At 43.4% G+C, this 15752-nt stretch overlaps 1 protein-coding gene across 2 annotated transcripts in view; it reads left to right on the forward strand.

Annotated features, from left to right (window-relative positions):
* The first annotated feature begins 12030 nt into the window (after window positions 1-12030).
* Window positions 12031-15752, forward strand: part of LOC106584074 (solute carrier family 22 member 23) — a 37613-nt gene continuing 33891 nt past the window's right edge. For both annotated transcript variants that reach the window (XM_014168914.2, XM_014168915.2), the window contains exons 1-2: window positions 12031-13096; window positions 15337-15440. In XM_014168914.2, coding sequence (XP_014024389.1) covers window positions 12659-13096; window positions 15337-15440 — 542 coding nt within the window. In that variant the 5' untranslated portion in view covers window positions 12031-12658. The remainder of the gene's footprint in view (window positions 13097-15336; window positions 15441-15752) is intronic.

Consider the following 15752-nt stretch of genomic DNA (forward strand, 5'->3'; position numbering starts at 1 on the left):
TCTTGGCTATTAGAAACCCAGTAAGCAGAATCACATTGAAAATATGTATTTTCCAGACATTGACATCACTTGCATTTCATGTGCTGAATGAAAGGTTAGAAGACATTGAAAATACTTATTTTCCGGACTTTGAAAATACGTCTTATACGGACGTCAAAAAGACGTCTTAAATGTATGTTGAAAAGAGACGTCTTCAAGAACATAGACATTGAAAAGGTGTATTATACTTTTATAAACCATGGTGTTTCATATCCTATGCTTTATAACTCGCTCACCGTAATGATAACGTTTAAAATATTTTGTTTATGTGGTGCTTCTCTCTTCAGTTTTTAGTCGGCTCTCTCATTCAACAACTCAATGACTAGGAAGGCTAGAGCGAAAGCCACTGTAGAGTGAGAGTAGATGCGGGGTTAGATGCTGACTACACCGCTTGCATCGCGTGCACTTGCAAAATAAATGTAAACATACATGTTCTTCAATTATTGCACCCACATTGCTCGCTAAAATAGAAGTCAGTTCTATTTGTGACGCTGAACACGGTGCAAGTCCTATCTCTCCCATCTCCCCAAGTCCAACCTCTCCCATTACAGAAGCAGATACCCACGTGCCATTGCCTCATTGGTTATACCCACGTGGGTGATTAAAAGATGAACTTGTTCGGTCGGTCGTCGTAGTAACTATGAAAGTTAGATGCGAATCGCCATATAAAGTCCAAAGAAGAAAAAGCCTGGAAGGAGGAGAGATGACTAGAAACAATTTGGTTGACCATTTTATGTGTGGATTAATTGTTCGGAGTAGATGTCATTGTGCATTTCAGGTAAAATAACAACTCAACGTTTATATCCCACGACAAATAAGCTAGCAACAGCAAGCTAGCTAAATATGACAAATTAGCTAGCAACTGCAAGCTAGCTAGCTAAATTGCCATAAATCTTTAATGCTTTCGACCTGTCCCCAAATTAATATAATTGGTTCAGAGTTTGTTTTGATATTTCAACCTGTGTGTCGTGATCGCGTTTGGTGTGGGGGGGACAAAATCAATTTGCACATGATGGCGCACGCGCAGCCGGTTTGGGCATGGTGTTAGTTGAAAAGAATCTTTGAGAGTGCGTGATGCAACCACTAGAGCGAGCAGCTCCCTCTGCGGGCCAATATAAGCACAACACCCCATGACTATAAATACCGTAAATGATTACTAAATGCCAAAGATTAGGCTACATAATCTCACTTTCTCCCACATTTCAGGTTGGCAACACAGGGAAACCAAACATAAGGGAAAAAAACGGTACTATTAATAGAGAAAGTATTATCCTTTTTCATAGGAACTATTTCAATTTTTCTTTGATGTTACAGACAAACTAGGACCAACAATAGTATCCTGCCTCTGACTTGATCAAAAACTTGCCCATACTGATATATAAATTCATCAATATAATACCAACCAACCTCTTTAGACCTTGGGGAGTTTATTTATTTAATGCATTATACTGCCATTGTACTATGGTAAAGCGCAATTAATAAAGATGGTACCATATGATAGTTTTTGGTACCATTTATCATAATTGTGTGTTACCATGGTAGAATGTATAATGCCTTGGTACAGCATGGTACACTTCCATGATTCAGATCTATACCATGGTATAAATGATGCCATACCATGGTAATATTTAGGTACAATGGCAGTACCATGGTAGTACCATAATACTTCAAGGCTAAAACAATGGTACATTTCCATGATGAAGACTATACCATGGTACAAGTGAAAGTACCATGGTATCAATGAAAGTACCATAGTAGTACATTTTTGTAAGCATATGCCATACCTGTCAGGTGGATGGATTATCGTGGGAAAGGAGAAATGCCCACTAACAGGGTTGTGCTTTTGTGTGTATGGAACATTTCTGGGATGTTTTATTTCAGCTCATGAAACATAGGACAAACACTTTAGATGTTGTGTTTATATTTTTGTTCAGTGTAGTTTTAACTTGTTCTTGATATCCTGTCTTGTTTTCAGGTGTTTCGACGGATGTCATGTTTATGCTAATATGGCTAATATTTGCTAGCCAACAACTATAAATATGTATTTGAGAGAGAACAAATGCTCATTGTGCACATTTATTTATGTTTGCAATAAACATTGTAGACTAATTTAGGCCTACATGTTGTCAATAATCTAAGCCAACCCAGTATGTTTTGCACCATAGTTGTGCACGCATCGGTTTTGTTGCTAAACAACAAACAGTCTATGTTACACCTTAACATTTTTGCTGTTGTTGCAGAAACCTAGAATGTTGAATAGAAATGATGTGGTTGAAGTGTTTCCATTATCCTATTAGGCAAATTGTGCATTAATAAAGTGGCGACAGCCTGTATGCCATGCCCACCTATCTTTAATGTATTTTATTTATTTAACCTTTTATTTAACTAGGCAAGTCAGTTGAGAACAAATTCTTAATTACAATGACGGCCTACCAAAAGGCAAAAGGCCTCCTGTGGGGACGGGGGCTGATATTAAAAATAAAAATATAAATATAGGACAAAACACTGTCACGGTTGTCGTCTGGAATGGAGGACCAAAACGCAGCAGGAATGTGGATGCTCATCTTGATTTATTTATAAAATAAAGTGAACACCAAAATAATAAACAATGAAGAACTCACAAACAACAAACAGTCTTGTAAGGCTTACACAGGCAAAACAAAAAACAATCTCCCACAAACACTAAACCAAACACATACCCATATATAGGACTCTCAATCAGAGGCAACGAGAAAGCACCTGCCTCCAATAGAGAGTCCAACCCCCCATTAACCTAAACATAGAAATACATTAACAAGGAACAGTGCCCAAAAACCCCGGAATACATAAATCAAATACCCTTCTACAAAAACACCACCCCAAACCACATAAAACAAGTACCCTCTGCCACATCCTGACCAAACTACAATAACAAATAACCCTTATACTGGTCAGGATGTGACAAACACGCATCACGACAAGAGAGACAACACAACACTACATAAAGAGAGACCTAAGACAACAACATAGCAACACATGACAACCCAGCATGGTAGCAACACAACATGACAACAACATGGTAGAAACACAAAACATGGTACAAACATTATTGGGCACAGACAACAGCACAAAGGGCAAGAAGGTAGAGACAACAATACATCACGCAAAGCAGCCACAACTGTCAGTAAGAGTGTCCATGATTGAGTCTTTGAATGAAGAGATTGAGATAAAACTGTCCTGTTTGAGTATTTGTTGCAGCTCGTTCCAGTCGCTAGCTGCAGTGAACTGAAAGACGAGCGACCCAGTGAGTTGTGCTTTGGGGAGCTTTAACAGAATGTGACTGACAGAACGGTTGTTGTATGTGGAGGATGAGGGATGCAGTAGATATCTCAGATGGGGGCAATGAGGCCTAAGAGAGTTTTAAAAATAATCATCAACCAGTGGGTCTTGCGATGGGTATACAGAGATGACCAGTTACAGAGTATATAGTGCAGTGATGTGTCCTATAAGGAGCATTGGCGGCAAATCTGATGGCCAAATGGTTAAGAACATCTAGCCGCTCGAGAGCACCCTTACCTGCCGATCTATAAATTATGTCTCCATAACCTAGCATGGGTAGGATGGTCATCTGAATCAGGATTAGTTTGGCAGCTGGGGTGAAAGAGGAGCGATTACGATAGAGAAAACCAAGTCTAGGTTTAAATTTAGCCTGCAGCTTTGATATGTGCTGAGAGAAGGACAGTGTACCGTCTAGCAATACTCCCAAGTACTTATATGAGGTGACTACCTCAAGCTCTAAACCCTCAGAGGTAGTAATCACACCTGTGGGGAGAGGGGCATTCTTCTTACCAAACCACATGACCTTTGTTTTGGAGGTGTTCAGAACAAGGTTAAGGGTAGAGAAAGCTTGTTGGATACTAAGAAATCTTTGTTGTAGAGCATTTAACACAAAATCCGAGGAGGGGCCAGCTGAGTATAAAACTGTATCATCTGCATATAAATGGATGAGAGAGCTTCCTACTGCCTGAGCTATGTTGTTGATGTAAATTGAGAAGAGCGTGGGGCCTAGGATCGAGCCTTGGGGTACTCCCTTGGTGCTAGGCAGTGGCTGAGGCAGCAGATTTTCTGACGTTATACACCGCACTCTTTGAGAGAGGTAGTTAGCAAACCAGGCCAAAGACCCCTCCGAGACACCAATACTCCTTAGCCGGCCCACAAGAATGGAATGGTCTACCGTGTCAAAAGCTTTGGCCAAGTCAATAAAAAAAGCAGCACAACATTGCTTAGAATCAAGGGCAATGGTGACATTATTGAGGACATTTAAGGTTGCAGTGACACATCCATAACTTGAGTGGAAACCAGATTGCATACCAGAGAGAATACTATAGACATCAAGAAATCCAGTCAGTTGAGTATTGACAAGTTTTTCCAACACTTTTGATTAACAGGGCAAAATAGAAATAGGCCTATCAGTTAAAGAGCTCAGCCATGTGCCTCGTCAGTAACAACCACATCATTAACTTATTTCTCAAAACCAATGTATCAGGTATCCCGCAAAAGCCAATATGGATAGAATGCAAGAATTGCCAAATATTTGCCATATTCTAATAATTCTCATGTGCCTACTTATCGCAATGGTCCGTGCAATGGTGAAACTTGCACTTAAGCCGGCCTAGATGATCTGAAACAATTTGATGTTGAAACTTCAAATTTCAGTGTGAAGCAATTCAGATTCTTGAAAGTCAAGACAATCCGTGTTCTGCAAAGAAACATTTTTTTTTATTATTGAATAAATGGATTTTGCAGGAATTAGGCATTTAGAATAACATTTGGAGTGGAGCTTTATAGTTGATAACAGCATGTGTACCTTCAAAATGATTTCACAATTTCAAAAAACAGTTTCCATCATCATTTGTCGCAATAAAGAAAGTTAGACAAAACTGTCATATCTTCAATAGACAAACATAGGAGGACACAGGATGCAATCTTTACATATAATTTATTAGGAACTGATTTACACCACTATCTATCATGGAGAACAATACTCAACTAACTACAGTATCTCTATTGCTCACAGAACAGTTACCAACCTAGGACCGGTGATAGCGGTCTATTGGTTAGATGAGCCAGAATCATTTATCACTCTATAACACTCCTCCCCCCATAAATCTGAACTAACTCTTGGTTAGTTTAACATTTTCAGATTTAACACCCACTGTATGAGTATTCCACAAACAATAACATTAACCATTCTCATTGTAACTGGTAAGTAATCTCTTCACTTAGCATCAATAACATAAGGTTACAGTGTGTTTCTTATATCAACTGAATAACTGATTCAATGTTTGCATTGTCATTTCAATTTTGTTTATTGGAAGCAAGGGTAGACTACCTTACTTCCTAAAGGAGATAAAGGTGCATTCTAGTCAATGAGAAACAAATATCTCCTTTACTTTCCAAACTCTCCAAAATGAGCTAGAGGTTTCCTAACTATTTGAGAGCATCACTTTTCTCCTCTAGGTGAATCTTTGTTGTTTTTCTTAATAAGTGCATTGTCCGTTGGTGGCCGTGGAGTACCTGTGTCCTGTGGTAACTCCTCACTTGCTGGACTGAGCTCTGTGCTGCATGTCACTGGCTCTGCGTAGTCCTGTTCCTGTCTGCTGTCCTCATCTCTGTTGTCTGTCACTGGCTCTGCATAATCTGTTTCCTGTCTGCTGAACAGCAGATCAATGTTCCTACGTACTCCTCTACCATCCCCCACTAGCACAGTGTATGACACAGGCCCTGTGATTTCTTGAACCAGCCCAGGTATCTATTTAGGTCCATACCCAAGTTCTTGGTATAAGAGGTGTGGACTCGAGTCACATGACTTGGACTCGAGTCAGACTCGAGTCACAAATATTATGACTTGCAACTCGACTTTGACTTTAACACCAATGACTCGTGACTTAACTTGGACTTCAGCCTTTTGACTCGACCTGACTTGATACCCTCCCCAAGCCCAAATATAAAAATTATGCTATTTAAAAAAGTGTGCAGCGCATCAACTCTTCATTTAATGGATTACAGTTTGAATTGGACAGCAGCCAATCAAATTGGGCCAGCTGAGAAAAGTTGTGCGTGGCAGTGCAGAGGAACGTTGGCGGGTGAATTCAGATGGAGCGCTTGGAAAGATGATACCTCAAATTATTATTTTCGGATATAAAGACTACACTGTATCAACAAAAAACAGATTGCAACTTGCAAAACATGCAGGAAGAAAATGACAGAGGGAGGTGCAACATCTTCCAACTTTGTTCGACATTTGAAGCTGCACAAAGAACGGTAAGTCGTGGCTAATATAGCCGACAGCTATATCATTCATAACTTTGCTAGTGTAGCATGTTGGCTAACGTAACGTTAAATCAATGAGCCTCCACACAGTCAGTCAGTGTGGGAACGTGATCATTGCACCCAAGATTGAGCTACAACTGGCTAGGCAGTTGGTAGCCTAAATCCTGCCAGATGTTACTGCTGTTCCTAAAGCCATTGACATATGTTAGCCTACTGTAACCACACACACAGTGTGTGTGTGTGTGAAGGTTGGGAGATTGTGTACAAGCCTACATCGCCCGATTGCGAGGCATAGCGATAGTCAATCACTATTGGGGGGGGGGTTAGTCTGTCTTATGGCTCCCCATGTATTTCCATGGAAATATAAAGTTGGTTTTGGAAAGTAATACAAATATTTTTAAAAGCATTCATGATTTGCGTAAATGTAATATACTATTACTCTTGTTAAAGATATGAATTTGGTGAAGAGCACATTATGACTTGTTTAGGACTCGAAACTCAAAGTTTATGACTTGAGACTTGACTTAAGACTTGTTGGTCTTGACTTGAGACTTGACTCGGACTTGCCTGTCTTGACTTGGGACTTGAGTGCTAAAACTTGAGACTTACTTGTGACTTGTAAAAACAATGACTTGGTCCCACCTCTGCTTGGTATAAACTGAGTCACCGACTACAAAACTGCGAGCTTTTGCATGTTTGTCATGGGTAAGTTTTCTGTCCTGCTTGCTTAGCCTGCACCTTACTCTTTAGGTATGGATGTATCAAGTCTAACGTGCACCTCAACTTCCTCCCCATCATCATCTCAGCCGGTGAAAGGCCATCGTTGACTGTGGCGTGACACGATAGCTAAACAACGCTCTACTCAGTTTTGTCCCCCACGAGTTGCCTGCACTCTTTTTTATGATCTCTTTGATCGTCTGAACGGCTCTCTCTGCCAAACCATTCGGCGCAGGATGGTGTGGTGCCGAAGTGACGTGTGATTCAAATCTTTGCCATGAACTCCTTACTGTTCTCACACACAAAACACTGAGCGTTGTCTGAAACAATCATCTCTGGAATGCCATGAATACTGAAACTGTTCCTGAGGCACTCCACGGTAGCAGCAGATGTAGCTGAGCTCACTGGATATACATCCATCCATTTTGAGTGAGCATCTACAATAACCAAAAACATCTTCCCCATGAAAGGAACTGCATAGTCTATGTGTAGCCTTCTCCAGGGTTTACTGGGCCACTCCCATGGATGGAATGGTGCAGTAGCAGGTGCTTTCCTTTGCTCTTCACATGTGGTGCATGACTCTACCTTCCTTTCAATGTCAGAGTCCATATTAGCTCTCCACATATAGCTCCTGGCCAAACCTTTCATTCTGGTCATGCCGGGATGACTCTGATGTAGCTGCTCCATCATCGCTGTGTCCTCTCTCTGGAACAATGACATGGGCTCCCCACAGCACACAGCCGTCCTGGACACTGAGCTCGTGCTGTCTCTGTTTGTATGGTGCAAACTCGGGTCCCACATTGTCACCTGGCCACCTCAGTGTGTACTCACGGACCCTCGACAGGACTGGATCTTTCGCTGTCCAGCTCTGGATTTGCTGGGAGGTCATCAGTGAGATGTTCTCCTGGTCCAACATCAGCACTCGTTCCTCCGGTGGCGGACTGCTTGGACACTCTGGGAGAGGGATGCACCTGAGAGCATCTGCATTACCATTGTCCTTGCCTGCTCTGTAAGTAATAACATACTCATATGCTCGTAGTGTTACTGACCATCTCATTATTCTAGGAGAAGCCATCTGTGGCACTGCTTTCATTTCATTCAACAGACTGATAAGATGCTTATGGTCTGTACAGATTTCAATCGTTCTCCCATATAGATACTTATGAAACTTCTGCACCCCGAATATGATAGCTAACTCCTCCTTATCAAGTTGTGAATAGTTATTCTCTGCAGGTGAGAGAGTGTGTGATACAAACCCTATTGGCTTCTCCCCCCAATCTGGCATGCGATGAGACAAAACAGGCATCACAGGAAAGTATCAGTTATTTTCCTTCATCATAATGCACTAACACTCTGCTTGACTGCAACAGTTCTTTTGACAGTTTAAAGGCCTTTTGTTGTTCTGATCCCTAACACCATGGCTCGTCCTTCCTCAGCAGCTTGTGCATAGGAGCCAATAGTGTCAACAGATTCGGTAGGAAACTCTTATAGTAGTTTCATAGGCCCAGATACGATTTCAGTTCTGTGACTGTGGTAGGCATTGGTGCATCCTGCACCGCCTTTACTTTCTCTGGCACTGGATGCCGTCCAGTAGCGTCCACCCTGTGTCCTAGGAATGTCACTTCCTTCTCCATGAAGCTGCACTTACTCCGTTTCAAGCGTAGCCCAGCCTCCTCCAGTTGCTGTACCACTCTGTCCAGTGTTCGGATGTGGTCCTGATAATTTCTTCCTGTCAGGAGAATATCATCAAGATACACTGCACACCGTAGAATCTCCTCCATGGTGCGCTGGAAGATAGCGGGACTGGAGCTGACGCCGAAGGGAACCTGGCATAGGTGAACAGTCCCTATGTGACATATATTTCTTTGAATCTTCATCTAGCACAGTCTGCTGGTAAGCATGACTCATGTCTAGTTGGCTGAATTTTTGTCCTCCAGCTAAGGACATGAACATGTCCTCCATTTTAGGAATGGGGTACTGTTCGATTGATGACACTCTGTTTACCGTTACTTTATAATCACCACACACTCAGACTGGGTGCTGCCCAGTCTGAGAACTTCACTGGTTCCATGATTTTGTTGTCCTGGCAACGATCTAACTCAGCCTCTATCTTAGTTTTCATTGCAAACGCTGCTGACCTTGGTTTGAAGAAACAGGGTGTGGCATCACTTGATACATGTATCTTTGCTGTGAATCCTTTCAACGTGCCCAACTCATCCTTGAACACTTCCTCATTTTTCTTTAACACTTCCTGTAGAGCATCTTTGCTGTCATGCATCTTATTCATGGTATGCCAGTCCACATCCAACATGGTGATCCACCCTCGCCCCAGCATGTTTGGTCCTGACCCTGCTACAACTACAACTGGTAGCTCTTTGACTATTCCTTTGTATTCAACTTTCACATAAGCTGATCCTACCATGTCCACTTTCTGTCCGGTATATGTTTTCAGACTGATAAAACATGTACCTAGCTCTGGAACCTTTGCTTTTCTTCCCTAGCCTAGCATACTCTGACTGTGACATTATTGTTACGCTACAGACAGTATCTATCTCATATTTCACTTCGCATCCCTGTACAGTTAAATACTGTAAAAGCAGAGGTACCTTAGTAATGGTAGTGTCCATATTGTGAATAGTAAACACATCCTCACTACACTCTTCCTCTTCCTGTATGAAATGTGCCCTTTTCGAATGTCTCCCCCCCTCCCCTTGAGTCGTTTTATGAGCCTGCGTGCTCGTTTTGTCTGCGACTGCAATTCTGCAGGCTCTCTTTATGTGCCCCATCTTACCCCAGTTCTGACACTTTTCTCCCTTGAACCTGCACTAATTTGTCCAGTGGTTGCGTTCGCCACATCTGTAGCATTTTCCCTCCTGCTGCTTCTTCACGCGCTCGTCCATTTTGTAAACTGTCCCTGTCGCCGGTCGCCCCCCTTCGCTCAGGCAGTTCAAATCCTTCATGTTCTTGTCGGCGGCTTCAATGGCCTGCACTTTCCTTACAGCTCAGTAAACTGTCCCTGTCGCCCCCCCTTCGCCCTTCGCTCAGGCAGTTTAAATCCTTCATGTTCTTGTCGGCTGCTTCAATGGCCTGCACTTTCCTTAGCGCTGTGTCAAATGTCAAAATCTCCTCAGTTAAAAGGCTTTGCTGTATATTTAATAACACTTTCCTCTGGATTGACATTTGTATTCAGTAGACTCACCAAGTCCTCAAATGATTTCTCTCCTGGCTTTGCCGGGCTCAGTAAATTCCTCATCAAGGTATAGGTTTGTACGCTCACACAGCTCAGTAGAATGGCCCTTTTCTTTGCCGCGTTGGCGATCTCATTTGCAACAAAATAATGGTTGAGAACTTCGCAATATTCTTCTCACAACTGTGTCTTGTTGTCAAATGGTACCACCAATCCTACTGTGCCTGCCATCCTTTCTGTCGTCCAGTCACTGCTTCCAAAAAGAAGGCGAAGTATTTGCTAGCTTCCCCATGTCGATAGCTCTCACTCGCTTAGCCTTTTCTAGCTAACTAGCATGCTAATATTCAGTCACAGTAGTTTCACCGTTCATAACTCATAAAACTCTGTAGTCTCACCGAAAACTTCTTCCGATTTAGTCTCGTCGCCAAATGTAGTATATTGAATAGACTAACATATAATTGGAGTACACAGGATGTCATCTTTACTTGTCATTTATTAGGAACTGATTTACACCACTATCTATCATGGAGAACAATACTCAACTAACTCTATTGTTCACAGAACAGTTACCAACCTTGGACCGGTGATAGCGCCACCTATTGGTTAGATGAGACAGCATAATTTTTCACTCTATAACAAAAACAAAAATCCACCCTTGTTGAACTGATAAAAATGTAATTGATCTTTAGAAAATGTCTTCAACTATATCTGCAGATTTTTGTCAGTGCAGCGTTTAAGGTGATATGAGCTGTAGCTGTTGTGAAGGAAGTTGTCAAGTGAGACCTCCCGCCACCTCCTACCAGTCATGTCAATGTGGAGCTATACTGCGCAATATGGAGCCCTCCGCATTGTTACAAATTTGGGAGGCGCACAGCGATGTTGTACGGAGCTCAATTTGGCCTCTGCATGCCAACAGGAGCTCCGCCATTGCGTCACACCCTCCATAGGCGCCTGCGACCACATTTCCAATCAAGCAAAAATTGGCTTTAAACGTGGGTCAATGGAACCTGCCTACTGTCATACATTGGGTAATGCATTACACCAGAGAGGAAGAGGCGAAACGAGAGGTTTCACTCTTGCCAAAATATGTCAAACATAAGCCCAATTCGGTTTCTAGCGGCTTATTTTGGACCTAAACGTTTCGCCTACCTTCCCGTAGAAAAACGACTCCCATTGTTAGGGCGGAGACATGAGTATCTCGTTATTATGTACTGATCTCTGATTGCACTCGCCCTTAGTTTGTGATCATTTGGTGCCCTCTGGCGTCATACTATCCACACATCACCTTGCAGAGGCGACAATGTGATAATTGTACAATAGGCTACAACTGCAACCCATCTGTGTGACAGGCTATTGTCATCTCCAGAAATGCAAACGTTATTATCTATTTATGAGTCAGACATTCTGACATGGATATTATAATCAACTGAGATATATGGGGGGCTCGGTAGACTGTGATTGTGAGCCCCTCGCTCGCTTTAGTTGACACAAATCATTATAGCTTCCAACACAAAATCTTCAGCTAATCTACCCTCATCGACAATAAACACTAATTGTAGTATTTCGCATAAACTCGTCTTATTCTTTTGTGGGAAATGGGGCATGGGCTAAACAAAGGAGATCTTTGTTGCCGTTTGGTAGGCCTGGGTTACGGCACCGATGCCCAATTGCGCGTGGAGTAGTGCAATCGCCCCGTAAACACGGACCAATCACAACGCGGTGCACGACCAGGGCGGGCGGGGCTTGATTCTTTCTCAGACACTGGGTGTGTGATCGAATTGTTCAGGACTGGAGACCCAGGCGAATAGAGAAATAGGCTACCTGTTCATGGAAATCAAACGGTGATCTCTTATTGTTTGAGAGCCGGACAAGATGTAGGATAACGGTTGGTTTTGTCTGTTAACTGGAGCAATGACCACCACCACCACAATACCTGCGAGGGGTCAAGGATTGGACAGGTGTGTTACCTGTGGAGCGCGTGGAGGGGCTAGCAGATGTGCAGCCTCGAGTTTAGACTGATCGGTCACCCACACCTCTTTGCCTGTGTGTTAGCCCCACATGGATGCTATACCTGGTTGGAACACAAAGCACATGGTAAGCATGCCTTCCTCTCCGAGCCAACACCTTGTCTGTGTCCTCACCTCGGCTTCCCCCTGAGCCCCAGGCTCCACCTGAAACCGTTATTCTGTCGGCCCATTCTAACCGGAGCACCATGGTGAGATGACCAGCCGCTCGGGAATCTGCCAGAGGACCCCATTCTGTGCGTCTTTGTTGGACACACAAGATCTGTCTGCCTGCGCTCTGGGTTTCCTTTGTAACAAAGGGTTTACGCAGAGCGGAGTGGACAGGGCAGCAGAGCGCCCGGAGTTTGACTGTGGGGTTTGGCAGCTCTTTGTTGCATAGATGGCAGCGGGACCAGAGCGGCCGGTGGCAGAGGCGCAGCGGCAGGACCGGGAACAACCGCCACCGGAGAACGGCTTCATGCCGCTGGAGCAGACACAGGCACCTAGGCTCCTGCCGCACGTCGACGTCTCGGTACTACCGTCTCTCGGGGGATTTGGGAAACACCAAAAACAGCTCGTTGTTCTGACGTGGATACCGGCTTTATTTATCGGATTTAGCCAGTTTTCGGATTATTTCCTTTTGGCGCAACCAAAAGGCACGTGCGTGCAGCCTCTTGTTAACGGAAGTAATTGGACCGTTGGTTCTTTAAAGTTACCGGTGACCGCCACTAACGGAGACATTGGTAAGCCCGTGCCTTACAGCGGCGGCATGGAATGCGAGTGCAAGGAGTGGAAGCTCGAGCTGCAGACGGGACTCAGTCAGAACGTGGTTACCAAGGTAACGTGTGCTCCATATACCATACCTTCCTTCTGATGATTTCTGCGTCTGAAAATACATAATAGGCCTAATCATCAGAATCACCAACACTGCATCCTATGCAACTACAAGCTAATTCTCAAAGAAATGTAGCCTACCCAGCACCATGGACAGCGCATGCACTCTGTCCAGTGTTCCATTCTGTGCCATAGGCCTACTGTAAAACAGATCACAGTTTGCTCTCAGAGCACACAGTAGCTTATTTTCAAACCACTTTCATTTCTCTTTTGACCTGAATTGGCATGATCAAAAACACACTGCACTCTGGAGTATAATTATCCATGCAAGCTAATTTAGTTATTCAGTGTTTAATGTGATATATGTGGCAGTGTAGCCCCTGTGGTGCTGAGGAGAGCAGGGAATGTGATTATTCTACGATCCATCATAGAAGAAGAGTAGGTGTAGCTGTCTCTTGTTACCCCAACACATGAACCAGCATATGAGCAGGTTTGACAAACAATCTATTGAATCTTAAACTTCTATGAGATAAGGTTTCAGTGTGTGTGTTGGGTTAAAATAGCCATTAGATACACCTATTACAGACTGTCTTTCTTTATCTCACACTGCCCAGGCCACTGCAGACTTATCACTCATACCCAATGATCCTCTTCCTCTTTCCCTCTTATCCTCTTCCTCTCTTTCCCTCTCTCTCTCCTTCCCTCCCACTCTCTCCTCTCTTTTTCTCTCTCTTCCCTCTATCTCCATCTCTCTCTTTCTCTCTCAATCCCTCTATCGCTCTTTATCATCCCTATCTCTGCTCCCTCTCCCTCTGCCCATCCTGCTCTCTCACTCTCTCTTCCTTTTCTCCCTCCAACTCTCTATCACTCTCTTCTCTCTCTCCGTCCCTCCATCCCTCTATCTTTTCCTCCATTCCTCTCCCCCTCCTCTTCTCTCACGCCCTCTGCTCTGGAACAAAGCTGGGGGCTCAGCAGGGTGTGAGTCACTGTTAAACAGCCATACTCTTTCTGCTTGACATCACACACACACGAATGCACACATTGAATGTAAGCACAGACCCACACACACACACACACACACACACGCACACATGCATACACACACATACACACGCATACACACACACCTTCACAGGCCTCTGTTCCCAAAAGCTGTTTTAAATGAACTACACCATTGTGTGCATTCACACAAAACATAGATTTTCTTATTATCTGATACTCATGAACACAGACAGGCTATACACACTAAAGCTCTCTCACTCTCAATCTCACTGTCAATCTATCATTTTCTATTTCACTCTCACACACATGCACGCACACACACACACACACACACACACACACACACACACACACACACACACACACACACACACACACACACACACACACACACACACACACACACACACACACAGTATCTTTGGTTCCCTTGTGGTGTATGTTTGAATGGTACACATGAGATTACGACATGTTTGCACACTCAAACTCCATATCGACCTTCATGAATAATCAACACATTCAGAGCATAGCAGAGGGAGAGAAAGAAAGAGAGAGAGGGGTGAAGAGTGCGAGAGGGAGAGAGAGCAAGAGACAGAAAGAGATAGAGAAAGAGTGTGTGAGAGACAAAGGGAGAATTAGAGAGAGAGAGATAGAGCAACAGGAGAGTGAGTCAGAGGAAGAAAGAGACAGACAGACAGACAGACAGACAGACAGACAGACAGACAGACAGACAGACAGACAGACAGACAGACAGACAGACAGACAGACAGACAGACAGACAGACAGACAGACAGACAGACAGACAGACAGACAGACAGACAGACAGACAGACAGACAGACAGTGTTGATAAATCACATCACTCTGTGCTGTCAGTGCCTTCCATCTGCACACAGGTTCTCAGGGTAAAAAACTCCAACCAAATTGTGCATAGGGATCTTTTAGTTTTGTCTCTATTCTCTAACGAATGACTCATTACTCTTTCTGTTGTGGTGTTTGCTGTGGGATATAATGTTTTTGATAGATATATGGTGTATGTTTGTCCCTCTCTTTCTTTCACCACCAAATAAAAAAAATCATACCATGAAATTTCAATTTTGGTTGCATTAGGAACTAGTGTAATTATAAGAGGGGTGGGGGGAAAAGGTAATACAAAAGACTCACAACCAATAAGGATGTTTGAGGTATTATTTCCTATTGTTAACAATATATTTAATTTCCTCTCTCTCTCTCTCTCTCTGCAGTGGAACTTGGTGTGTGATTCAGCCTGGAAGGTTCACATCGCTAAGTTCTCTTTCCTAGTGGGATCTATCTTCGGCTACCTGGTGATGGGAGTCGTAGCCGACTGGTACACTACCCTGCACTGTCCACTTCTTCCATTTCACATCTGTGGCTGCATCCCAATTCTCCACATTTCACCCAATGTATGCACTTGCACACTCCCTGTCATGGATTCAAAAGCATCAGATTGGTGTAAGCATTAGTTGGAGGGAGTTTTCAAAATGTTTACTGTAGATCCATGACAGAGAGTTTGCAAGTGTACACTTCTGGAAAAGGATGGAGAATCTGAACACAGACTCTGTGTGTCAGTTTCAGACACATCTGTGTCTGTTTCCCACTCTGTGTCTGTATCCCCTTCTCCCATACATCTCAGAATAGA

This window comes from Salmo salar, chromosome ssa23 (genome assembly GCF_905237065.1).
Source record: "Salmo salar chromosome ssa23, Ssal_v3.1, whole genome shotgun sequence".
In the NCBI taxonomy this organism is placed as follows: domain Eukaryota; kingdom Metazoa; phylum Chordata; class Actinopteri; order Salmoniformes; family Salmonidae; genus Salmo; species Salmo salar.